Consider the following 26,481-nt stretch of genomic DNA (forward strand, 5'->3'; position numbering starts at 1 on the left):
CCCTCTGCAAGGAGTTCCACTTTTAGAGTGTATCAGGCCAATGTAGCTAATCAGTGTCAGAAGGAGTCAGAGTCAGGGCCTGGAGTAGGATAAGAAGGATTTTTCTGCAGAACAGGAGCAAAAGAAATGATGGGGTGAAAAATTAGTGAAATCTGTAATCAAATGTACTATGACCTACCTGCCCTGGCCTTCTCCAGTATTCTCTTCCCAGCGTATCCAGAGAGCTGCTCAAGCATGACCATCGTGATCAACACCATCCCCAGGGAAACTTGTGGAGAAAGAGAGGAAGAGGGAAGGAATTAAGCCAGTGCCAGGGAGGTGTTATTGTAAGCAAGAGAGGCTCGGGACAGGAGTTACAGGTTTTTGTTGCGACTTTGGACTCTCGCAGTGTTTTGTCTGTTTAGCATTTGGGAGACAGAAGGGAGCATTAGAGCTCTTGGAGGTTAACATTTACCCTTTGTTAGAGAATTTGCCTCACTGTCAGGTCTAGGTTGTGCTTGCCCATTACTGCAGTTTATACTGCCTTGTGACAGTGGCTTTCCACTTCAGCTGGAGAGTATGGAAAACATGGACACACATTTCTCACTGGTTGTAGATGGCATCTCTGGACAGTGAGGTAATGTGAGAAGGTTCTGAACATCCACATTTGAAGAGCTGAGGGCTGTGAGTGGTGGGTTCTATCTGGGGACTTCTGAGTGAATAGGGCCTTGGGTATCCCTAGAGGCACTCACAGCAGTGATAAAGTCTCTGTGCAGCCCTCATAGTGCTTCAGTGAGGCTGATGGAGGCTGAAGGAAAGTGAGTGAATTTTTCTTAAGGTGAGCTTGTAATGTTGGTCTCACCAGTCTGGAGTGGTCCTACAGTGTCTACATTATCCTAAGAGGAGCAGGGAGATGCGAGAATTAAAAATAAAAAATAATAATAATAATAATAAAAAGTGTATTGAAACTATTTAATGAGGTTAGCATTGATCCCGATACCACCAAATACTGATGCTGGATGGTGCTGGACTGTTACACCATGTGAGAAATATTGTGTGTATTGTGTGCAAGAGGAGAGATTTCAGCTGTAGTGGGTTGTCAGTCTGTAAAGGTCAGGTAAGGGTGAGGCAGGGAGATGTAACCAGGGAAGGAAGATTATTGTTTTTCCCTTTGACAGCATTTTGTACCCTGCAGTCCTCTCCAGTCTGACCTCCACCAGCTGGGTTCACATGGCCAGTGCAGTTGTTCTGCCCCTGGATAACGAATCAGACCTATCTGGCTGTAGCTTCTAGTGTCTGCACCTACATCCTCATCTTGAGGGACAGAGGAGGGAGGTCTGGAAAGAAGCAGGTGCAGAGGATTTATATAGAAAGGAGAAGGAGCCACCCAGCACTTGAAATAGACCAAGGTGGAGTGAGGTGAGGAAGTGTAGAAGTTATGACACCAGTCTGTGCTAGTCTGTCCGTTTCTTTTGAGCTCTTTTCCACAGTAGTTGGTATGGGGCACTCCAGGAGAACTGGATATGGAATGTGTAATTTGGAGGTAAGTTTTCTCTATTCCTGCTGGTTTGAGGTTGACTTCAGCCTCTAAGTTGGATATTTGCCTTTTCTCTTAGAAAGTTGGATCCAGCTGGTGGTGCTTAGACAGCTCAGAGGACAGCTGTGTAGCTGTGTACAGTTTTAATCTCTTTCTGTTGGAATGTTAAAGGAAATAGGAACAGCTGTTGTGTCAGTACGCAAGACCTGAGGACAAATCTGACCAAGGAATTGCCACCCATGAAGGACTCCTATAGCTGACATCCAGTCACTGATGTGGAGCTGGTGCACAGTTACTCTGCAGTATGCAAAATCCTGCCAGTTTAAGAGTTTTGGGAGGGCACCGCACTCCACAGGTTTTAACTGAATCTCTCGAGACAAAAATTTTATATTAAGAGACAGATTGTCCCAAACTACTCTGAGTTTTTTTTTTTTTGCAGGAGTTTTTGGCACCTGTCAATGATAGAATAGAGGATGTATCAATCACCTCATAATTTATGTACTTATCTGATCCTATTTTAAATCCTGCTTGATCAGTATCTTTAGTGCTACCTTGTGGGGGGTAAGTCCCATGAATTTGATGTGGCTTCATACATTTTAAATGAGGACTTGCTTTTTACGGTCACGGAATGCCATGCCATGTTCCTTCTGCAAAGCAGCATGTTGTGGCACTTCCTTCAGGCATTTTCATCGCCCAGCTTTGCACTCTCTTCTACTGTCATCTTCCACAAGTTATTATGCAGTGCTGTCTGTGTGTTCTCTGTGGCCGTGGCCTCAGTATTTTTCCTTCCACTAAAAGATTGCTCCAACATATGGAGATAATGCTTCTGTGGAGCACAGAACATAGGGACAAAAATTCCTATCCATTATCGCTTGATATTTCCTTACTGATCTATCTGAATGAGGTGGTTGTTTGTTTGTTTGTTTCCTTGTCATTACTGCAGAGTGAAAGATCATTTCCATTGAAATTTTCTGTTTCCTCTATGTATTGGGAAATTCCAGTCCTCTGGAAGTGCTGAGCATGGTCTGCACTGTCTGGCTTTGGCCAGTGCTAGATTTCACTTACAGTTGTCTTCCCTTCTATCCAGCTGTGTCACTTCGAGGTTCTGCTGAGCCCATTTTTACCTTAATTAATCTAAACAAGGCCATCATCTGCAGTTTTCTTGCAATAATATTCAGGTCAGTCATAATTTACCTCAGTAGTCCTAGCACAGACCCTGGTAGAGATGAGCTTTTGACCTGTGCTGCAGACTAGCTATTCATTCTTTACCAGCATTTTCAGTTTCATCTAATTTCTCGTTTTTGACAGAAGTCTCACTCTATAGATGCTGGTTTTTCAAGAGTCTCTCAGGAGAAAAAAAAACCAAAACTACCATCATTATATAAGGGTCCAGATTGTCAGCTGGCTCTCACATCAAGGTGTTTCAGGTGTAAGTTGAAAGAAGTCCCTTCAATCTAAGCAAAAGGCCAGTTCTTCTGAAGTGAGAGAACTGGCTTATTTGGTAGTTGTAAATTAGGCTAATAAATGTTAAGTCTAGCTTGCATGAGTATTAGGTCCTTGAGTGTGGCAGTCATGGTGATCCCTTTCGGTGTGGCATTTCACTCTTCACTGACATCCATCAAAGGTGAGGTGAGTCTCTTCTGTTAGGGGCATACTCAGGCATTCACAAAGAAAACTGTGATGCAGTGGCAGGAGGAAAGCTCCTCTTGAGCATCAACTGATGTTTGGGTGCCCTGACTTCACTCATGGGCAACTCAAAGGCCATTACCATCCTGCCACCCATGGCAAGCAGGATATGATGGTGGTTATCACAGAGCCTTTACATTCCTTCCCTTTGATAAGTCTCCTGTAGGCTAATTACTTAATTACTTAGCAAGGAAAATGAGCTCTGAGAAGTTCGGAGTTTAGGCTGGTGACACTTCATCCATGAGAATTCATTGTGGAGCTGAGGTTTCTGTAGGATTTGTGGACAAATGTGCTCAGTGCATCCCAATATCTAATTGCATGATTCTCCCCTTGTTCCAACGTTCCTGGTTCTCTGCAGTACCCAGCCTCACAATACTGCTGCTATTCTCTGCTCATTGGCATGTGCTTCCCAGGTGCTCATACCCTCCTGCTTCTGAGGCTGACCCTGTGATGACAGCTGCCTGGCTGCCTATCAAAGGCTCCATTTAGAGCTGGCCTTAGTGCAGACAGAAAGCTGCAGTGTTAGACCCCGAAATCTGACACAGTGTGGCTTGCCTGCTTTTCAGTGGGTCCTTGACAGCCTTTCAGCTCATGTCTGTCAGCCCCCCTACCGGGCACACAAGTTCACTTCCATCTTGGAAGAAGGAGTGAGAGAAGTGACATTTCACCGAGCGGTGGGCACGCCAGGGGATGTAGGGAGATAAGGCAGGATCACAGAAGCAGCTGAAATCCCCAGCGGATATTGCGTTTCTGGCTGGATTGACAGGTTAAAAGTATTGCTGGGACAAGTCTCTCTGCTCCCTCGGTCCCAGAGGACTGTGCAGTGAGAACAGCACTCAATCCTAATGAATCTTGGCCTACATTGGGACCGGTTCTGCCGTAGCCTGGCATGAGAACATCCATGGGGAATTTGTTTCCAGCTTTCAACGAGAGCTACCCATAGAATGGCATTTTAAATAAATAAGTTCACTTAACAAACAACAGCAATAAATGAACAGAAACACTGATGTGGCCAGGGATGAAATATTAGCATTTTTCAAATCCGTTTAGTGAAGACAGCTGCTGGGCATTGGTTCAGGTCTTTGTATTAGCAGGCTGTTTGCAAAGCACTAAACTAACTTCCAGACAAAACCTTCCTGAAGCTCAGGAGGGCAAAGCCTGTCTTAGTTGACAAACTAAATCTGTTCTAAACCTTTGCATTTCGTTCATCCGAAAGTACCTATCAGTACTGATGATGACACAGATGTGTCCCAAAGACCCTTCAGTCAGTGTTTTGGCCACTCCAGACTGCAGGCATGGAAAGGAGAACATGAGTTTTCGTGGGGCTTGAAAACTGCATAGTGAAGACCAAACTGGAGTGAGTTGCTATAACAGGACCACAGGATTTTCAGTTCATTCAGATGATCATGGTGCACTGAAAGGCTTCCCTCTCATCACAGCAGCAAGAAGCAGACTCAAATAGACTGGCTTGAAGAACCTCCCTGCTCTGTTATGAGATGCTTCCTGCCTGTGGCTACATTTCCTGAGGCATTGATCTGTTCAAATATTTGTCTAGCTAAATTACTGGTTCACCAGCTCTTGTGAGGTGCAGCACAAGATAACAAGGCTGGAGGCTATGGTCGGTAGTGCAAGTTTTCCACTCTTGGAATGATGTCACTATATCCTTGGAGAATGAGGAAGGTGCACAGGCAGGCAAGCCTTTCTTTGAGGTCACTTGCTCCAAGATGTCTAGATCAGGAAACCTGTGCCAGCTGTGTGCTGTGAGTGGTAGCTTCAGTCTAGCATCCAGTAGAGAAAATACTGAAAATATGTAGAATCTAAGATGAGGGCTCACAGCCAAGGGAAAGTGCTTTCAACCCTAAGGAAAGAGGTATCAGAGTGTGATGAGGGTCTTCCCAAGGAAAATTATGCGTGCAGTAGGGGGAGAAGCAATGGTGATTGATGAGTGTGTTACCCAGGCAGTCACAAGTAGCTTCTAGCCCAGGGCATTCTCCCAAGCCAGTGAGGGGTCTCTGTAGAATGAGAGAGTGCTGGGAAGTGGGTGTGCCTTTTCCTCTCAGATCAGTAGAAATGAACCAAATCAATAGACTAGCTGGTGATGGGCCGGGGGCCTTAAGGGACTGTATTTGCCACCTAAGGAAGGTGCCTTGTGTCATGCAGGGTTGCAGAGCTGTGGGGAAGGGGCACTTAGCACTTAGGGTACTAAGGATGTAGTCCTGGGGAGATGAGGGTATAACAGTGAGGCAGAGGTGTCCTGTCATCCCACAGCTAGTGAGCAAATTGCACCAAGGTCTACTGTGTGCCTTGCTTTCCAGCCTCCCCACACCACTCTCAGTTCCCTGCCCGCTCTTGCATATAGCAGCTGGTGGCACTACCTGTATTTAATATTGTGATCTGTGTCTTTTCTCTCAAGTATTGTGATTCTGCAATATCCTCTTCTCAGGCTATCCAGACTTGATATCTGAGGCCTGTTTTCACCTTCTTCCCTCTGTTGTGCTATCCCAGACCCGTTTTGCAGCCCTATGGCCCTATTCAGCATGCAGCACTTCCCCTTGCAGTCCCTACTGTGAGGTTAATAAAGACCTACTGCCTGAATTACCTTTAGCTTTTATAAACCAAAAAATGCAAACAGCATGTAAGCAGCATTCATTACCTTGCACGCCTTCAGCTGCTTATTGGATACACATCCCCCTCCCTCTAGCATCTCTCTCTTTTTTTAATATGTTTTTTTAATTTGTTTTGATGAATGAGTGACAACCCTGACACCCGATTCGCTGAGATTAATAGAAACGACACAATATTTACGTCGCGCCGACGAGCAATTATCCTGCCATCTATCTTTGAGATTATCTTTCTGATTGAAAACTACTCATCCGTGTAATCGGAATTATTTGGAATTAGAAGGGAATTTATGGCCCCTCTCACTCTCCCTCCTATTTGCCTCTGTCGCAATCCTTCTTTAAGAGGGATCCTTTCTTTCTTCGTTCCTTCCATCCTTCCAGCCCTGTGGATGGAACTGCATGCTTTGCTGTGCAAGGCATCACTGTGCAAGAATGGTTGGCTGTGGAAATGTGGAGAGACTTAACGATACTGTGGCCAGGCAGGCAGTAGGGGCTGTGAGGACAGAGTGAAGCCTGGGAATTAAAAGGTTCTTCATAAAAAAGCTGGCATTAGAAGTGGGTGTGTAGAGTGTGTGACTTGATGAAGGCTGTGCAGGCAGCACCAGTGACAGAATAAGTGGCAGCACCTCACTTGTTTTCCTTGTTTGTTTGGTCTTGCATTTCCTTCTTTACAGCTTTGTTTTGAGGATGCTTTTTACCAGCTAACTGCTTCATAAATGTGCTCCTTGTGTATTTATTTTATCTAAATGCTTATCACAGAATCACAGAATGGCCAGGGTTGGAAGGGACCTCAAGGATCATGAATCTCCAACCCCCCTGCCACATGCAGGGCCACCAACCTCCCCATTTAATACTAGAGCAGGCTGCCCAGGGCCTCATCCAACCTGGCCTTGAACACCTCCAGGGACAGGCAGCCTGTTCCAGCACCTCACCACTCTCTCTGTAAAGAATTTCCCCCTGACATCCAACCTAAATCTTGGCTCCCTCAACTTAAAACCATTTCCCCTTGTCCTGAAATTGTCAACACTTTCAAAGAGTTGATTCCCCTCCTGTTTGTAGGCTCCCTTTAGGTACTGAAAGGCTGCAATGAGGTCATCCCGCAGCCTTCTTTTCTCCAGGCTGAACAAGCCCAGCTCCCTCAGCCTGTCTTCATAGGGGAGGTGCTTCAGTCCCCTGATCATCTTCGTGGCTCTCCTCTGGACCTTCTCCACCAGCTCTTTTTTGTACTGGAGGCTCTACACTTGGACACAGTACTCCAGATGGAGCCTCACAAGAGCAGAGTAGAGGGGGACAATCACCTCCCTGTCCCTGCTGGCCACCCCTCTTTTGATGGAGCCCAGGATACCATTTGCCTTCCAAGCCGTAAGGACACACTGCTGGCTCATGTTAAGTTTTTCATTTATCAAGACCCCCAGGTTCCTCTCCACAGGGCTGCTCTCAAGGACCTTCCAGTCTGTATGGATGCCTGGGATCCCTCCAGCCCGAGTGCAAAACTCTGCACGTTGCCATGTTGAACCTCATCAGGTTCACCCGGGCCCACCTTGCTAGCCTCTCGAGGTCCTTCTGGATGGCATCCCTTATCTCTTATTCTAGCTCAGTGTAGAAGAAGGACCCATGCTTCCAACCTTTCTGCAGGTACTGGAGTAGTAGGAACAACAGCAGCAATCCCTGGAAGCAGCTTAGTCTCCTATGTGTGTGGGATAGGATCTGGCAGTCCTGTTTCAATGCTGGCATCCTCTACCACAATACTGTCTGTATAGGGCTTGTAAGAAATACTATGGCTCGTTTGTCGCTGCCTTAAAGAGCTAATAGATGGTAAAGGACCTCTGTGGTTTTTCTCAAGGGGAAGAGCTCTTGTCTCTTTGCAGGTTTTTGTGTTTGTTTTTTTTTTCTTCAGAAGCACCAGTGTTTCCATACTTGTCTTTATTTGCTTTTCATGCTTTTATTGGTATGAGATACAGATGAACTAACTAGTCTGGTTGTCTCAGGGCATCTCTAGAGGTAGGAGACATACCTCTTCCTTTGTGGTTGATTCCAGGTCAGGATGGCAAAAGGCTCTCTCTTTGCTGGAAGCCCCTTCCTGATCACAGTCCTCAGGGAAGATATTTATTGCCTTTTCCTTCTTGCAGAAGGTAGGAGTGGGTCTATCCTACTGCATGAGGACACAAACCATGTAGAAAAAAATCTGTGCTGTAGCTTAGCCAGAGCCAAGAACTACTCCTCCTCTGCAAACAGCACTTGTTTGTTTTTTTTTTTTTAAAGAAGTGATTGCAGCAGAAACAGACAGTGAAGTGGATGTCAGGGGATGTCAAGCAGTAGAGAGATGTTCTAAATGGATCTAGTAGCATTGAGGTCCTTTGAGAACTATAGTGTGAAAAGGTTTTGGTCTCATATGAATCCTGATGAAGAAGACATAAGGGAAGTAATGTAAGTTGATGAGCAAGTGCCATGTTCTGAAAGAGAGACACAGGCTGAGTGCTGAAGGAATTCATCCTGAACTTGATTGCAAAGATGTCATTTAACATGCAGGCCAGACTGACAATGATGTTTGATACAGAACAGCATAAACAGTTAATGACACAAGGGTTTGGAAAGGGAAATGTGTTTTGAGGTACAATTGCTCAGTCAGCTCGAGAGATATAGGCCCAGATGGGAATCCGAGATCCTTCCGCCCAGAAATACCCAATGTTGTTATTAATTAGTATGGAAATATTTTCCTTTCTTCAGAGAGGGTTGTTGAATTGCCAGTGGGATACTGGGGGGATGGGTGTGTGTATGTGTGGGGTAGGCTATCAAGGAACTATTAATTAGGTTACTTCCCACTGCTGTTGACATGCTGGGGAAGGGGTTTATTTGTGGGCCAAAATAAAAAGGAAAGGAAAGGAAAATGGAAGAACTGGAAACGAGTGAAAAACAGGAGAGAAAAAAGCAGTTAGGTCGGAAAAACATCATAGACTGAAAGAAGACATGTAAAAAGGGATTCCTAAGATCTCATCTTCTGTTTTGGGAAAGAGTGAGAACCCAGGCTGCAGTTGATACCAAAAGGGAAACTTTTGAGGCAGCTGTGGTGTGGGTTGGACACAGCCATTCAGTAGCACTGATCCTCTCCTGCCTTGTCACCGGTTTTCTTGTTCACAGTTCAACAAACTTGGCACCAAAGCTTCTTCCTGACAGAGTCATGATATTTTATGCCAGCTGTTATTAGGTAGTAGAACAGAATTTAAATGAGAAACTTCTCTAGTTGTAGATTACCTGCCTTTGCTGATGTAGACCTCTTACCTCCTTTTCTTTGGAAGGAATCTTTGTGAGATTTGATGAATAATCATAAAAATATTTGGAATTTAGTTTTCTTCCTACATAAAAGTATACAGTGGTTGAAACATTATCAAGATTTCATTGTGTTTTCTGCCTCTGTACTTCTGGTAATAGTGTGTAAAGCCATGGGAGAGTCCCAGCACAAAACTGGCAGAAAGTGATAGTGTAGCCACGTATCTAAGAAGTAGATGCTGCATTTACTGTTCTGAGATAGTGTCAGAACAAGAAGGAGACAAAGGGATGTGTGTGGTGGCAATGCTAGAATAAGTGAAGGATGTATTCACAGAGGGGAAAAAAATTGAGCAAGTGGGTTACCTAAAAATATCCCTTGCAGATGGAAGAAATCAGTGCAGTTTTGATTATTCAGAGAAAGTGTTTTGGGTTTGCAAAGGGTGTGAGTGGTGTGATAAAAAAAAGACATAGCATTGATATCTCATATGGGACCAACGCAATCCAGACCTATTTATCTAGAGATTTGACTCATAGAGCATAGCTATCTGCAGTATTTTCTTCCAAGAAACTTGTCTTGTAGGAAGTTGGCTTCCGAGCATGCAGAAGTCCCACCCAGTCTCCTTGGAGTAATACAGCACTAAAAGGAAGAAAAGCCTACCATTGCTTCAAATTCAGTTACTAAGAGATCCAAAGTGGTCTGAAACAGAGAAAATGATAAAAAGAGGGATTAAATCCAGCACAACACTGTGGTTTTCAATTCAGGGGTTTGGGCATGACAGTGACCATTTATTAAGGTATGAAAGATGACTGTTAGCGTGTGAATGCATGCCAGAGGCCAAGGAGATGTCCCTTAATCTGCCTCTGATCAGAGAATCCAGGAGAGCCCTGTGGAGCCGTGCCAACTCCTTGACTGTACTCCTTCTGTGCTACGTGTAAAGCAGAGCAGGAACAAGGTGGGATGTGTTCTATGAGGAGGGATGTGGCAGGACAAGAGCAATGAAGCTGGCTGAAGCTGAGCACTGCACTGCTCCTGATTTCAGATACAGCACTTTTTGATTTAAAAATGAAAGGTTTTTTTTTTTTTTCTTTTTAAATGGAATACTGATTGTATTGCAGCAGTGTGCTCCTTAGAAAAAAATGCATTGTCACTTTAACTCAGATTTCTTGTTAGGCCTGATTTTTCTAAGGCAGTACTATGTGTGTGATTACATTGGGTAAGTTTCTCTAACTTTTAAACCTGTTATCTAATGTCAAGCACATTTTGCACCCAGTCACAATTATGAAAGGTACTACGCTTATGTCAGTTTCATGAAGTAGGTGACAGGTAGAGGAGGAAGACCTTATTATCATACCTTAGGGAAAGACTGTAGAATGAGATCATTCTTATTAGAGTCCTGGAGATGCACATGGGACAGAGACTGTCCGAATGCCCCAGATACAGAAGAGTTCAGTTGAGGCTCATATCATGCTGGGCGTGCGTTGGAGGATCTACTGGTTGGTCAGTGTCTCTCTGTCTTTTTATCTCTTTCTCACTCGCTCACACAAACACACGCACGCAGATTCTCTAGTTAGAAAGGTATGAGCTGCCTTACTTCTGGACATTCATAATGCTGTTAATGTATGTGGATTCCCTGGAATTTAGTGAAGGGTGAATAATATTGCAGCCTCAGTATACCAGAGTTTAATAAATAAATAAGTAAATAAATGCCACCACCACCACCACCAACAGAAAACAGCCAAAGGTGAGAGAAAGCTATTGGAATCAAGATTTCTTTCATATCCCTGAGAAGGCAGTGCGCACCCAGAATTCCCAGTAGAAAGATTTTTTCAGGGGGTGGGTTGAGGTGCGGATGTAAAAACACAGTTGGAAACTACTGATATTTGTACCGACTTTGTCTTCTGTCCCTGTGTTTACCTCAGCTTTCATTGGAGTGATGATTTCCAGCATAGTTTCTTTGGAGATACAATGGAGACTAAAATATATCTGTTTGTAGCTGTGTAACTTTGTTCATGCAGTATTCTTATAAAATCACTCCTGTGAAGTGGGGTAGTTACAGAAAAAATGATGCGGATCAGGCTTCAAATTATAAAGCGTTTGCAGCAGAGACCATATTTGCATATATGCATGATGTTTAGTGTCAAAAGACCCAAGACCTCACTGAAGTTCTGAATGCTGTAATAATAATAATAACAACATTAAAGGAATACAAGCTGAGGAGTCACCACAGTGTCTGTAATTAGTTGTGGTAAAAATTATCATTTCTAAGGCATCTGGAAACAAAGTAACTCTCACAGATCTACAGTAACTATGTAGTCATCTCTGTCATGCTGCAGTCTTAATGGCATTTTTGTCAGAGAACTTCCTTTCTTTCTGCTAGCTCCGTACCTCTAAATAAAATTAAAAGTTGAATGGGTTTTATTTGCTGTCTTGCTATAATGTGGATCACTGAGAATGCCCATATTAATGATTCAATATTTGCAAAGGGAACAGGTAACATTTTGCAAATACAAGTTAGTAATCCAGAAGCAGCTTCTTTGCACGTTCTGAAGGAGTTGAAAAAAGAGTTTTTAGGGATGGAGAACCTGGTTGAAGAAGTTGCCTTTAGAGGAGAAAATCAATGAACGGTGTAGGGCAGGGGCCTGCTTCCTGATTCCATAGTTTTCATTATCAAGTCTTGTTTACTCTTTGATTAAAATTTTCCGGTGTTAGCAACAATTTCTCCAAATTACAGCCACCGCTCAGAACAATAGTTCTAAACATTTCCTCCTAAACTCAACTATTTGTTAAATTTCCTGCTCAGAAAAGAGCAACAAAGCTTTAGGAAACTTTTCTTTGGGGCTTTGCTGGTACAGCTGAGGAATATGAAATACCCTATTAAGACCAGAGCTGCACCTGTATCCTGCCTGGATGAGGGCGAGTGACAGGTGAGAGAGTGAAAAATAGAGTAAATTTTTTTTTTTTTTTTAAGTAAGCTGTTTTCTTTGGAAACCTAAGAAGAAAATGTGAAAAAAAAATCCACAGACTATTTTCTAACATTCAATTTCAACAATTTTAAAATTGTGAACAGAGTCATCTAATAATTGGGGAAAAAAAAGAAAAAAAAAAGAAAAAAAAAAGAGAAACTTCTTCAGAACAATAATGCATACATAATACAACTGGAGAACAGGATTCCTGGGGAGTGGAAAGCAGGTTTCCATGAGGCTTCAGGAGGAAAAGGATCCCAGGAGCTCACAGCAAGGCACATGATTTATTCTAGAGTGGGAGACTTTGTTCTCATCTATGCTGCTTAAGGTATACTTACTGTGCGCAGGAGAGCACCATGCAGACACAACTCATAACTCATCTTAGATACTATTTCATGGCAATCTCTGTTTGAATTAATACATCCTATTTCTCATCAGGTTGTAAAGTCCCTATGAATGGGGCTTTCTGCCAAATTCCAAACTTGCTTTCAGAGCGTGCTGAAGTAGCTCTGCGTGACTCTGTTTAGTTAAGATAACGTTTCTTGCTACATGACATTAAAATAAATAAATAAAAGGGGTGGGGGTAGGGGGTGACCTGCTTTTACTGGAATTTCTATCACCTGTTTGCAAAGTGCTTTGATGCCACTGACCATCCTGCAAAGATGCAGAGGGTTGAATCTACCCCTTTTTGCACGTAACTTAGTGTTACATAGAGGTGCTCTGTCAGGAAAGAAATTATTGTGTTCGCTCCAGATTTTCCTCTCTGTGGAGAGTCATGGCCAGGCCTGGTGCAGGCGTGTGCTGAGGCCATGCCCATGACACATTACTTGAGGGAGGGGACAAGCAAGGAGCTGAGCCTCGCCTCCCAGCAGTAGCAGGGCCCTAGGCAGAATCTATGGAAGGGACTAGTTCTTCCAGGTGAGCCCGGGTCCGGGCGTGGCGGGAGCATGGACTAAAGCAGCACTAAGAGGCTGAGCGACCAAATGTCTGCAGCTGAAACCTGGATTCAACAGGATCCTTCCTCAAGCAGCTGTTTCCAGAGGGCTCTGGGTAAATCTACTCAAAGAAAAGAATGTGAGAGCTGTTTGTGGTGGGCATGGCACCTCTACCCAAAGGAGGCCTGTCCTCAGGCTGCTGGGGCTGTTGTCTGTGGAGCTGGCTGCTCCGGGACGGAGGTGGGGTGGAAGGCCTAGCATGGTACTAGCAGGCCAGGATTGGAGTGAGCAGACACTGGGTGCTCCCACTACAGCCTCAGAGGCATTGCAAGAGTCTGCTTCGCGTAGGCTGCTGATGTGGAAACTATTGGGTTTTTGGGTCCTTCTCAGGCTAGCAGGTCACTGGCTGGCAGCATGTGGCTGGCTGAAAAGGGGCAGTTGGTGTGCTTGCTTGAGCAGCTGCCAAGTTATCCTGGCACTCTCTGGCACTGCTACCTCTCCACTGGGACGTTGTATGTCACTGCCGTCACGTTCTCTTGGTGTAAATCTCACCAGACCAAATCCTGGGTGACTGAAGTGAGCAGTAAAGCTTGGCAGTGGCAGATGGTAACTGCAGCTTGTCACCTCTTTGGATCCTGTAGCCTTTCTTCTTTGTCTGGGATGAGCTCTGTGCTGCAGAGCCCTTTTTGGTCTGTCTGGGAAGAACTCTTTACCTCTTCTGATGCTCTCAGGGCAGTTTTCTGCCTTTTCTTAACACAGGTGCACCATGAGGTGCCACCATTTTGTCTGAGAGGGTCTGCATCTAGCTTCTCCTCACAGAAGCTGCCTCAGTGGGTCCCTGCAGGCAGCACCTGGACATGGATGCCCAGTGCAGGTATGCTGAGTAACTCTAATTTGATGGCATTTTGAGGTGGGTGAGAGCTGTGCCTTCTCTCTCAGACCACCTCTGGGCAGGGACTTTTCAGACATGACCCAACTCAGAAATCAGGCAGGTTGGTTGTGTTGCTTCAGAGAGGGCTCAGGAGGGATCTGATTCAGAATTTCCCTTTATTTCTTTGCTTTAGAGACTACCAAGCTTGGCTTTACTTGATAGTCTTACCCGAGTTGTACCCACCATCTGGTGTTGTCCTCTGTGTGGATGGAGGTGGGTGAGCAGCCTTGAAGGACTTCAGCTTGCAACTGAAGCACTTCTCCTGCAAAGATCTTTTCTTCATTTGAATATCTATAGCCAAGGAACCTCCTCTTTCTTTTAAGAACTTAATTAGTTATTTGCCTTGATATCTTATATATTTATAAATAAATGATTGTATGCAAAGCATACAATCAAAGAGTACATGGCTTCCCCTTGGGGAGGGATAGGGGAGCAGCAATAAACCCCCTCACCCATACCTTTGGAAAATGGCAGTGATTTTATTTTATTTCATTTTTTTTTCCAGGGAGCTGAGCTAACAGTCTGGCTGTAAGGAGTTTAGATCTGGAGCCAGACATTATAGTTAGGCCTCTCTGTGGTTATAATGTAGTTGTTTTGGTTTTGTAGAAATTCTCTGAAGAAATCTAAATTAAAAACAAAGCAAGAAGAAAACAAAAACCCAAGGGGAACCTGTTTCTGGCAGTCCTCATCTCTCCGATTAGGCACCCTACTGGTTTAAATCTCACACTGTCCTCCAGGTCTGTCAGAATTGCTATTAGCTTTATTCTGATAGTTACTTGCTATACTACTACTATGCTTCCTCTGCCTCTCCACTGTGGTCAAGGTCACTGAGAACATGAAACAGTATCTCTTGCCCCAAGTCCACCTTACTAGGCTGCAGGCTGCTTTGAGTGCACAGCTAATGCCTCATGCTAGCACAGGTGTGGGCTTGCTGCTGCTAAACAAAGTCCTAAACAAGTGGTACAACAACAGCAATGAGTTTCTGCAAAGCATCCGCGCAAGTCAAAAACGTGAAAGGCACCTGCCTCAAGTGATGGAATTGACAGCCCCACGTTAGTGAAACATGTTGCAGCGTGCAATTGGAAGAAGTTGGTGGTGGTTTCCAGAGAGAGTGCATCATGGTTGCACCAATTTAGGCAGAGTACCTCTATAAGAGTTGTCTTTTTTCAGTGTATTTTGCAGAGTGTAAACACAGAAGCGCTTTTAGGTGGATGTTTAGGAGGGATCTAATTGAGGTAAGGGTAAAAGGGGGAGTCATACTGTGTGCAACAGATTGGCAAAGGCTGTGTGTTTAAATGTACTCCGGTATACAGTTATTCTAGTGCTGGCAGGATTTAGTTAAATCCAGGCATGTTTTATTTCTGTGTGTGTAGAACTGAATGCTTGCTCTGGATGTTCTCTGAATGTACTCTGATATGTGTTGTGTCTTCTTGTTCAGGCCAAGCCATTTTTTATTAGTTTGTTGTTATTACTGATGGACTCAGAAAAACAAGGCAGAGTAGCATTTTTCTGGACTTGTTAAAGCCCATGATTATAACTTCTCCTGAGTAGACACAAATGGTGCCTCTCAGCAGCCTCGCTCTGCAAGTAGCTATGCCAGGTGAAGGTTTTAGCTGCTCGCAGCTCTGGAGATGGAAGAATAGATTTGTGCTTCTCAATCCAGAAAAGTTGTGGAGCCCTAACCTGATGTGCTTTGCTTGAAGCAGTGTAGTAAGTTGTGATAGGTTCCCTTCTGCACAGAACTTTTTCGAATTCTAATTTCTTGCTGGCAGGTACCTGGAAGGTGGAATTAGCAGGAATAACTAAATCTGGTAGGGAGCTTCCATAAAAGTTTTAGTCACTTTCACATTCCTACAACTTAATAGCCTGTGTAAGAGGTAAAAAACAAACAAACAAAAACCTAAGAGTGTTTGCAGTTATATTAACAGATCAGTATGACCTATCCAAGTGATAATACAGACTTGACAAAGCGTGGAAAGCACTATACTGGATCACACATGAAAGATCTGGACACAGAAGTATGGACCTTGGGTTCAGCATGTGCCAACAAATATCCTGCTAAAGATACTTGTTGCACAAAGTATGCTGGTGTATATGAAGTTTGCAGTATTAAAATTGAATAAGGAATTAAAATTCTTAGTGATAATATCAGCTGTTTCCTCTTGAGCATCTGCTGTTTTTCAAAGTACTTGTATCAAAATGTAGAGTATCTTTATCTATTTGTTAAGTTGGATGTAAGAGTAATACTATGTGTGCCAAGCATTTGGAGAACATTGCTACTCACACTTTTCCTTTTAAATGCAACTTATGCCCAATTTATTCTTTGTTTCTATATTCAGTCTTGAAAGAAGGGTTTTTGACTTTAATTTCCTTTGTGTGTTAAGAGTTATTATGTTATTGGATCTGTTTTGGTCTTTACTGTTTGAAATCAGTAAAATTCCCATCTCACTAAGCAGAGTTGTATCATGGCTATCCTGGAATTTTGAGGTTGTGAGACACGTTCAGGGTAGGGAAATTCTGACAGTGGAACTTCTTATTGGACTTTACAGTTGTTTTTTGTTGTGGCTAAACTTTGGAATTGCAGAGCTGTTTGTTTCTTGTAAAACTTTTATTCATGCTTGTTTTTCCTGGTGCAAAAGCAGCAGCAGTTCTAAGCTCTAAAATTATGTCACATAATCCAGTGTGCACTGCAGCATCCTGATGCTCGTGGCACATGGGGCAAAAATTGTCAGCATGGTTTCATGTGTGAGTGGGAGGAATTGGAAGATTCCACTGATTGGGCCAGTATTTTCAAACTTGGACTGGTTTTGCTGTGTCTGTGTCTTTAAAGGGTAGCTGTGAATTTTTGTTTGTTTTTATCATCTGGAGGAAAGTGTATTTTGCATTCTATAATGGCATAAATGTAGCTGAGCAAATTCTGCCCAGATTGACACAGGCAAGCCTTGAACTGCTTATGTTTGAAGAAAACTGAGTACTGAAATTTTACTTCTGCTAGTCACACACTTTGGAACCTGAGGCAGAAATACAGGCTTATGAGGAAAGTAGCCCTGGCAAGAAGCATTTAAAAAACTTTCCCAAACAACCATAGAAAAGACTGTAAAGCTGTGTTTGCATTTTACGATGTCTTCTACGTGGGTGCCTCAAGGAAAGAGTTGATCCTTTAATATAGTCTACGAGTCCCTGATGTTAATCTTTTGTGTTGTGTTGTGTTTTGTTTTTTAATGTATCTGAGGGTGCTCTTGAAATCTTCTGGCTCTCTTTTTGCTGTGTTTTGAAGTGGGCATCCTGTTTCATGGTCTTTACCATTGGTTTCTTTCCATGCTTCACCCTGTCTTGGTTGTGGCTGGACTGAGGAGAAGTTTGTACACATGAGGTGGTGACAGTGAGGGGCAGAAGACTGTGTTAGAGGTTTTATTTGAGAGAGGCCCTCTGAACTGCCACATTAAGGTCATATATCCTGGTGCCTGAAGGCAGGGAGGATGGAGGAATGCTGCATCCATTCAAGATTCATCCATATTAGCTAAGCTTTTCATGCTGGCAAATTCTCATCCCTTCATCTTCCATACAGAAAGTAGAAGGATGGGGAGTAGAAGGATGTGTTCACTTTTGCTCTGCTGTGAATATGGAGTGCCAACAATAAGCGCTAACCTGGGCCTGAGGACTGAATAGAGCTTCCTGGCAACCTGTGTGAGATGTGCCAGCACATAGGCATGGGGTTTCCTTGGGATTCAGTTTGGCCCATGGCAGGGTAATGGGGCAGAGACGAAACTGTTCACATAAAATAGGGCTTGGAAGAGTAATATGTGGGGATCTTCAGATGCCAGCAATGTAGAATGTCAAAAACAGTTTGGCAGGTAACATTTTTAGGGCCTATATGAGTGACATTATTGAAGCTGAATTATCCAAAAGTGACTGCTGGATTTAGGTGCCCTGTTTTGGGACCTTTGTCTGTTGTACCGCAATCTGATTATCCTAAAATTCCTTCTGATGGCAGTGGGAAGTGTAACATGCTGTACAGCTCTGAATAGACCGAAAGACCAAAACATCATCTACTACACAGCCTGAATGAGAGAGCTGAAATGAAAAATCTTTGGTCACGTTAATTTTATCTGTGATGGATCGTTCCAGTAGTGAAGGACCGCAATCTGGCAGGAAAGGGGTTGTGTTTCCACACTAGAGCACAGCCTATCAGATACTTCTTTTTTCCCTGCGTTCATTTGTACATCCTCATCTATAGATTCATGCCCTAAAGTGCACTGTTAAATACTGTTATTGCTATCTTATTAAAGGATAGGAGGATATGAAGCAGTAGTAAAGCGATAAGTGAAACTTTGCATAGTGCAGATACTCAGCTGAGGAAAATGTCTTTTTCCAGTGCTTCACCAGGTCCCTGGTTTGTTGGAAGATTGGTTTGGTTTTTGTTTTTTTTTTTTTGGAAAAGCACGTTGGCTAAATCCTATCAGCTCGGGCACTAAGCATATTGACACGTGGTGAATTACACATGCAGCAGGATTTGTCCCAAAATGAAAAAATTACTTTTATATTCCCAAATAATCAATAACTGCATTGATCTGAGACCTTGGCTATGAGTGGTGAGACCTTGCCTGACTTTCAGATAGCTGCCCCTGTTGACTACTTTGCTTTACTCCAGCGAGAGCAGCAGCACAGCGTAGACATGCCTAAACTAGCTTGAATAGTTCAGGTACTGTTAGCCACTGAGCCAGAGAACCATAGAGTTCGGTGTGGGCTTAATGCCTGGGGATTTTATCCTGCTTTTTATGAGTTCAGCATTGCTTTACCATCTCAGCACTAACAATGTGTTGAAAATAAAGGTTGGTGGGTCTGGTACTCTGCCTGCTGTAGTGCTTTTCCCTGCAGAGCTGAGCGTGGTGCTAGGGGTGTTAGTTAGGAGATACTGCCAAAGGTAGCAGTGTGGAGGCAAAACAGCTTTTGTTCTCTGCCTGCTGTTCTCCTCTTCTTTCCCACACTTCAGCTAGTGTTTATCTGGAGCTGCCCAGCCTTTGAGCCTGTTTAATGTGAAACTGCTTAACTGGTAAGGTTTTGCTGGGTCTGTGAGTACCCGGGAGCTTGGAGGACCAGCTACCTCTTGGATCAGCTTTTGGCCTGTCTGATGGTGGACCAGAACAATCAGAAGAACCTCTAGAACTTAGATATGGAAAAATCCAGGTCTGTTAATGCTACCTTTTAATGAGGACCAAGGCAGAAGCATTCCTGGTGCTTTATGTCAAGTTATTGCCTGGATTGTGGGTTCCCAGCTTAGCCTCTGCAGAAGAGCTGTGATGATACCTATAACTTGTTAGGAGTTTTCTCCTGGCAGTCAAGGATGTGATTGCAAGCAATGGTTTGGTCCCTGAGAGTTCAGTAGCTTCTCTGAGCCAACAGGCAATGCATTATCAATGCTCTCTGTTTTGTTTTCAGGAACAGCCTCAAGAACCAGTTTCTGTGGGCTGAGACTTAAATGGACAATCAAACTGTTAAACTGCTGCTCTGCCCGCTACTCCATTTGTTCTGCAGCAGAAATACAAACATGCCTGGACCAAACCCCAGAGCTCAACTCTGAACTTCTCTTTCATTTTGTCAGAATCCCTAACCTGTTTTTAAAACGATATTTATTTCTGTTAAATTGCGGAAGAGTTGGATGCAGTCTGCCAGTTGTGCTTTCCCTCCTCTTCTTTGTGCACTGAATTTTGTTCACTCGCTTTACATGCCTCAAGTTGCTGTAATGCTGCTGGGAAAGTAATTGCCTTGCACTTTTTCTTTCTGATGCCCACGGGTGACTGTGGGGGACTCCTCCCTGGGCACAGCGCAGAGTTAAAAGCCCAGCTTCTGCTTTGCTTAAGACCTGGTTATTTCTTTCTTTCTTTCTTTCTTTTTTTTTTTTTTTTTTTGTCAGCTGCCTGTTATATCAATCACAGAGCTGGGATCTATTTATAGGTTGGGACTCGGAGTACTGTGTCCTAGTCACAAAGAGAGGCAGAGACGCAGAGGGGACTGTCGGCTGGTGCAGGCGGAACCAAAAGATATTTAATCAGCAATTAGAAACACCTGAGGGCAAGGGAAATTCTACTCCAGCCTCGAGCTTCATCTCTCAGCCTGCAGCATGTAAGTACCGAACTTCTACCTTTTATTGCATTTATGGAGCTGTTTGTTGTTTTTAGGTTGTTGGTTTTGTTTTTTTTTTTTACTTTATTTATTCAAATGTTGCTGTGCACCAATCTTTTTATCTGGGCTAAAAATTATGGCAGCAACCCAATATAGTTAAAGGTTATATCTATATATCTATATATCTACTTTCACACTGTCAAAGGAAGGTCAGTGTGACCCACAAGGATAGGAGTTGGTTTCAAAACTTCATAGAAATCAGGCAGTTCCACTATTTAGGAGTTGCTTTTTCCTCTGGAAATAAGCAAGTGAAAGTTTGAGAGGAACAGTTATGTTTTGGGAATAGAAATGGTCAGGTTTGCTGGCATTCCAAAAAGGTCAGTGTATAATGTAGCTCTGCTTAAGGGCTTACCAAGGACAGGTGCTATTTATCCCGTGCTGGTAAAGGCAAACCTGGAAACTTCAACAGTCTTGTCTTAAAAGAACCAAGTAACACCTTTTCCTCAACTTCACAAAAAAAAAAAAAAAAAAAAAAAAAAAAAAAAAAAAAAAAAAAAAAAAAAAAATCAATTTCATATCAAACCTTCTCTTAAAAGGGAAATGAAATTTGCCTGTACTGAATGTCTTTGTCATTGAGCAGTTGATATTTCTCTAATTTTCAGTGTCCCAAACAAACAGAAGCCTCTTCAGTGATAAAAGGGGGTGCAAGTCTTTGTAAACTCAGCGCAGAGACAGTCAGGGAAATAACTTAGTCTGCCTCTGGTTGCCAGTTAATCGTTTGCTTTAAAGCTGCCCAAATGCAAAATGGTTTTAACAATGGTAGATTTTTTAATTTTTTATTTTATTTTATTTTTTTTTTGTTAGAACTTCTGTTAAAAAGGGAATGAAAACTGGGAGGAAAATAATTACTCAGAAACTGTTTTTTTAATAGCTGTTAGCATAAATTTTTGTCAAAACACTGGAAGTCAAGGAGGTTTTTCTTACTTTGTATTTTGACTTCAGAGATTTGGGTTGCATCTTTTACAGGATTTAGTTTTTGTATTTATTGTTAAGCACAGAAAAAATTCCTCCATTTCTCACGGTTATAGTGCCTGGCTCCCAAAACGCAAGTATTACAGTTTTTAATTTTGGTATGTTAAGTTTTTCAGTTTAAATTATGTAAGAGATACATACTATTAAAACTTTTTGCCCCCTCCTCTCTCCCCTTCCCCCCCCCCAATTTATCATTCTTGAAAGCAGTAAGAAGAAAAATGAAGCTGTATTTAATTTGGATGGAACAAGTGTCTAATAAGCACAGAATAATAAATCCAGAGCTGTCTCACATTCCGAGGGAATAGGTGATAGCTGAATTGCTTGGACTAACCATAGAAATGTGGCAAATAGGCTGTTGGTTGGCTCTTTATTTTGTGTTTCTTAGATGGATGTTTCAGAATTCTTGAAGTTTATGACTTCAGTGCAAGGAACAAACAGAACCCCGTTATTCTTACTAAGTTTTCAGTCACGGATAAAAATATTTCCTCTTTCAGTTACAACTCTAGATATGAGGAAGGCTTTTAGGACAGTATTGATAAACACTATGAATTTTTATACTCCAGCAGTGTTCCAAATGACTATTACAATTCTCTGCTTGCTCTGAATTTCCCTTCCCCCAAAATAAAACAGAATTGTCAGCCTGACTGTTCTCATCATAGAAAGCTTCCTTTTGCATATTAAGGCTTTTTGCTTTACTTAAAAACGAATGTATTTAAATTATTTAGGTCTCTGTTCTGTTTGTTTTGGCACAAGATTACGTTTATTCTCAGTCTGTGACAATGTGACATCACTGTTTTATAGAAGAGCAGGTTTTTGTGAAAGGCATTAAAGAAATTCAATTGCCAACTCTGTAAGCAATAAGGAATCCATGGTATGGCTGGTCTGAAGCCCTCCTAACAATTGAAAATCAAGCAACATCACTTGAAAAATAAAAATCAAATCTGTTTCCTCCTTATACATACAGAAATATCAGCATGACTGTGCTCAGGAATTACTGCAGTTATTATATCTCAGTACACAGATTTGTGGAAATGCAAGCATTCCTATAGAAGTCTTCTGAGCATCAATTTAGAAGATGTTTAGCCTTAATTTTTGGAACTATTCCATAGTTGTGTCCACTTAACTGCTGGACTTTATCTTTTGATTTTAATCTCGTGTGTCTCTTCCCCTGTTCAACCTGCTGCATTTTGTTACTGCATATAGGAAAAAATCACCAAGCATCCCCTGCTGTATGGTGTACCAGTCAATAGCTTATGGGCTTGCTGTTATTTGGGGGTGGGGAGAGAGTTGGAGAGACTTTGATGTATGATGTGTGGAGAAGTCTTTGTTACTTAGTTTCTGTCTCACTAGCAATTCATTTAATGTGGACCGAGCACCTGTGAACCTCGGAAGTGACTGACTTTGAGTAGTTTGTCACAGAGCTGTTACTTGATTTATTTATTTATTGAGGAATGAAAAATCATCTTTTTTAGATCATCCTAGTTTGTTTGTTTCCTTGATAGCAAAGTAATGATTGACGTGCAGATTCTCTTTTTTGTGCCCCTCCTCCCTTTGCTGAGCATGACACCTCCTGAGAATTATAAATATAACCTGTGCCAAATCTGCTCAGGTGTCTGGAGTGCGGCGCGCCGCAGTGCCTCACTGTAAGTCCCTGAGAATATGGAGTAAATACCAACAGGAAAAAATACTCTTCTTGAAACAATTCTGTGGGGTTTTTTTGGAGGGGCCTTTTGAATAAACCCCCCAAAGCCAGCAGCTGGTTATTAAAGATTGTGTAGCTATCTCTCGCTCGTGCTATCTCTTACCTCTTTTATCATTTCACCTGTACATCCGTCCATCTATTTCTCATCTATTTTTACATTTCATTATGCTGTGCCTGTTCGCCGGCTCTCTTCTTTTCCTTTCCTGAAGACACATTTCTATCTGGCACAGAAAATAAACTCAGATTGCGGGTAGTTATGTTAATCTAATTCAATCCTCTGTGGGTTAGGAGTGAAATTCTAATAGTGGAGCTGTTGAGGGCTTTTTTGTTAATGGCTTGGGGATTACATTGAGTTAAAGGCTCATTTCCTAATCAAACAGAGAGGGAGAGAGTGACTCCGAATATTTATGAGTCTCCCAGCGCGAGTTAAACATTGAACTCCAAAAGCAGGATTTCAGTGCTACAGAAAGAGTTAAAACCCCTCAGGGCTGCTGTGGAGGGGCGGGGGGGGAAGGAAACCAGTTAAGCCATCAGCATTTTCAACTGCTGTATAAATTCAGTTTGGTTAGAAAAAATAATCATCTCACAGAGCTAAAATGGAAACTGTAGTGAGATATTTAAAACAAAGTCAAGTGATGCTTCAGAAAGACTCTCCTTTAGCAATGCAGGATACATGCAGTGCATGCTGCAGCCTAGTAGGAACTCCAAATAAATACTCTTCTAAATGGGAAGAACTGGAGGGTGGGCTTAGTTTTTATTATTACTGCCTTGAAGACCTGATTTAAAATTTTAATGAGGTATATTTTTGGTTCTGTTTAACCCTTGGGTAATTTTTGCTTGAAGAAAAAAAAGAGATGTGTGTGTGGGTCAATACCTAATTGTTCCACTTCTGTTTAGTAGGCTGATACCTATCGAGGCTTTTTTTTCCTGCACTTCAGATTAGCTGGAGTCTTGGGTCAAGCAGCTTAGGTGGAGAACTGGGTTCTCTGTCACAGGAAAGATTAATCAAATTAATGTCTGATTACTTTTGTGATAAGTACATCTTCAATGCTTGGGTAGACCCTGCTGTTGCAGAAAAAGAGCGGTCCTGCCTGCCTGCAGTGAGTAGAGGTACAGTGTTCCTAAGCAGTGTGTTGAGGGATAGAGACCAACAATCTTCTGACTTGCATGGTCATGTCGTGCCTCCATATGCCCCAGTTTTCCTGCCTGTAAAATGATATATGGCTGACATCAAAAGTACTCTAAGGTCTACAGAGAACAACTTGTATAAATCCCCAGTGGCTGGTTTGCTCATGGCAGACTGACTGCAAATCGCTGACCCAGGTGTGTAGATTGAGAACAAGGGGCTACTGTGCTCCTAACAAGGAGTTACCCCACTTTGCTAGGTTTGTTTTCTTTGGTGTTGTTGTTTTGTTTTTAAAAGCATTTGGTACAAGTCATCAATAATGTCTTCCAGTTTGGGTAAGACAAGCAGGTAAAAGGCTAAGTTACTCCTAGTAAAACCAAAATTCAGTAGAGTTGTCCTTCACATTAATCTTAATTTGATCCTGGTGACTCTTGCTGAGATGAAGCTCCAGGTTTATTTCTCAAAGGTGGTAAGCACTGACTAAAAAAATGTTACTCTGGTTCTGGAGCCACTTGTATTGATGGTTATTCTCAATATACTGAACTTCCTGTTTTTGCTGACATGTCTATCTGGGTGCAGCACCTTGAGGTAAGAATTGGCACCTTGCCCTAGTTTAAAAATTATTTAAAACTGTGACCTGATGTAAATGCCTGAGGCCCGCTTCTCTTTGTATTCTGTGCCTGGACCTGCTGAGGAGAGCACCATCAGCTGGAGTCTACTTTATTAAATGCATTTGAAATACATAATAATTGTGTTCTTTCCATCTAATAACTGGTACCCACAGCAGATCGCTTTGAGACGTGACTTTCTGTGGCCAAGCTGAACACTGACATTTTTTTCCTACCTTCATCTCCTTCTTTTCTGTTGTACTGAGCCTTTACCTCTCCTGCTCTGTTCTGCTGCGGCCATATGGTTGGCAGTGTATACTTACATTTCCCCTGCTGAACTTTTAGGCAAAATAATCTTCCTTCTCTTTCTGTTCTTTCCAGTGTTATGCTGAATCCTATGAATGATCTGCTGCTGTTTACCCCAAAGATAGATACATTTTGGTGCAACTTTGCCTGGCATATGTACAGTTTATGAAGAACTAGGAAGCTGAAATCTGATTTTCTACTCTTCCACAAGCTACAGAGAACTGTGTTCTTGTCATTGTTTACATGTGCCACAATTACTTTAAAAAAAAAAATAAATAAATAAAATAAAAATATAGTAGTGTAGGAATTTCAGGGAAGGAAGTGTGACTCTTTAACTCTTAGAATACAGTTTAGTTTCCACAATTACTTGAAAGTAATGGCATTTTAAAAGTCTCAGGATGCTTGAAAGACTCTGAGGGGAAAAAAGGACTGCTTCCTTAGGGGGAATTATCCTTTTTAATGGGATATAACTAAATGTTATTTGAATACTGAAAAGCATATGCCAGCTACAAAGCCTGAACCTCATATTTATAAGAGGGAAGCATAAGTGGCTATTTTTATTCATTAAGGGGTTGCTGCCCTTTCCTTTCCCTCTACCATGTGAGATGTGAATGATCCTGCTCACAAGAGTTTCATGCTTCTCCTAGAATGGATTCTCTATCTCTTTATAATTGTGTTTGCTGGTTCAGCAGGAAATGCACTCCAGAAGTTCTTGTTTCTCAAGGCTCCCGTGATCACCTCTTTGTAGTAGGTCTCAGCAAATGGCCAGTAGCCATGTACAAAAGTGCAGGCATTTCAGTGACGTCCTCCCAAAGTTCACAAGGCCTGGAGTGTGACTTTTTGGGTAGAAGAGGGGGCATGCCTGCTGCCAGGCCTTCCAGACTGCTTTCTCTTTGTTTGCTTTACTCTCATCCCATCCTCAGGCCTTTCTTTACCTATGGGTCTCCTGGGCGTGCAGGAGTTACAGTTGTGCTCATCAGCAGCTCTTTCTCCTGCTTCTCTTTAGGAAGGAAGCTCTTCCCTGATGCGTTTTGTCTCCATGGCCTAGCAGGGGGATTTTCAACCTTTCTCTGTGGGCAATGTGGACTCAGGTAGATTGGCGGAGAGCTCAAGTGAATGTGAATTTCTGAGTTGTGCTCCTTGAACCCACAGACTAGCACTGAGAGCAGTGCAGCACTCAAGTTATAACCATTGGCTGATGCTGTCTTTGGGTAGAGGAGCCTTTTGTGTACAAAACAAAAATCTAGGAAAGGGTTCCTTGCATCAGCATCCTCTCTAACACTTATCCCTAATGTCTTCCTCGGAGCCTATCCAAAGCCCCTCTGCTTTTTAGGTGCACAGCTTAAATGTATTCATAGGCAATCTTTGTACAGAGCCATTTGTTTCACTGTTGTTTTTTAATTCTAGCTCTGACACAGGCACCCTGTTTAGCCTAAAGTGAGTCACTTCACTGATGTGATGATGTGTTCTGCACGTCTTAGATGGAGTTCCTGCTTGCCTGTTCTCTGTGGCTCATGAGTTGCATGACCACAGCAAAATGCTTTGTGTTACTGCAGACTCCTAGTACAGACCAATGTTTTGCCTCCAGTAACCCTCATTCTCTTTTTTTGCAGTGCATATAATAACAAGATTTTTCTATTCTTCCTGACTCTTCTCCCCATCCC

At 42.6% G+C, this 26,481-nt stretch overlaps 2 protein-coding genes across 2 annotated transcripts in view; both read left to right on the forward strand.

Moving 5' to 3' along the window:
• The window catches only part of GPATCH2L (G-patch domain containing 2 like), an 81,639-nt gene extending 61,656 nt beyond the window's left edge, over window positions 1-19,983 (forward strand). The window contains exon 9 of the mRNA XM_052696046.1: window positions 19,876-19,983. Within this exon, the coding sequence (XP_052552006.1) occupies window positions 19,876-19,969 (94 nt within the window). The 3' untranslated portion in view covers window positions 19,970-19,983. The remainder of the gene's footprint in view (window positions 1-19,875) is intronic.
• The window catches only part of ESRRB (estrogen related receptor beta), a 122,742-nt gene continuing 116,184 nt past the window's right edge, over window positions 19,924-26,481 (forward strand). Inside the window, exon 1 of the mRNA XM_052696057.1 lies at window positions 19,924-20,043. Within this exon, the coding sequence (XP_052552017.1) occupies window positions 20,042-20,043 (2 nt within the window). The 5' untranslated portion in view covers window positions 19,924-20,041. The remainder of the gene's footprint in view (window positions 20,044-26,481) is intronic.

Source organism: Tympanuchus pallidicinctus, unplaced genomic scaffold (assembly GCF_026119805.1).
Source record: "Tympanuchus pallidicinctus isolate F22 unplaced genomic scaffold, pur_lepc_1.0 scaffold3, whole genome shotgun sequence".
NCBI classification, from domain to species: Eukaryota; Metazoa; Chordata; class Aves; order Galliformes; family Phasianidae; genus Tympanuchus; species Tympanuchus pallidicinctus.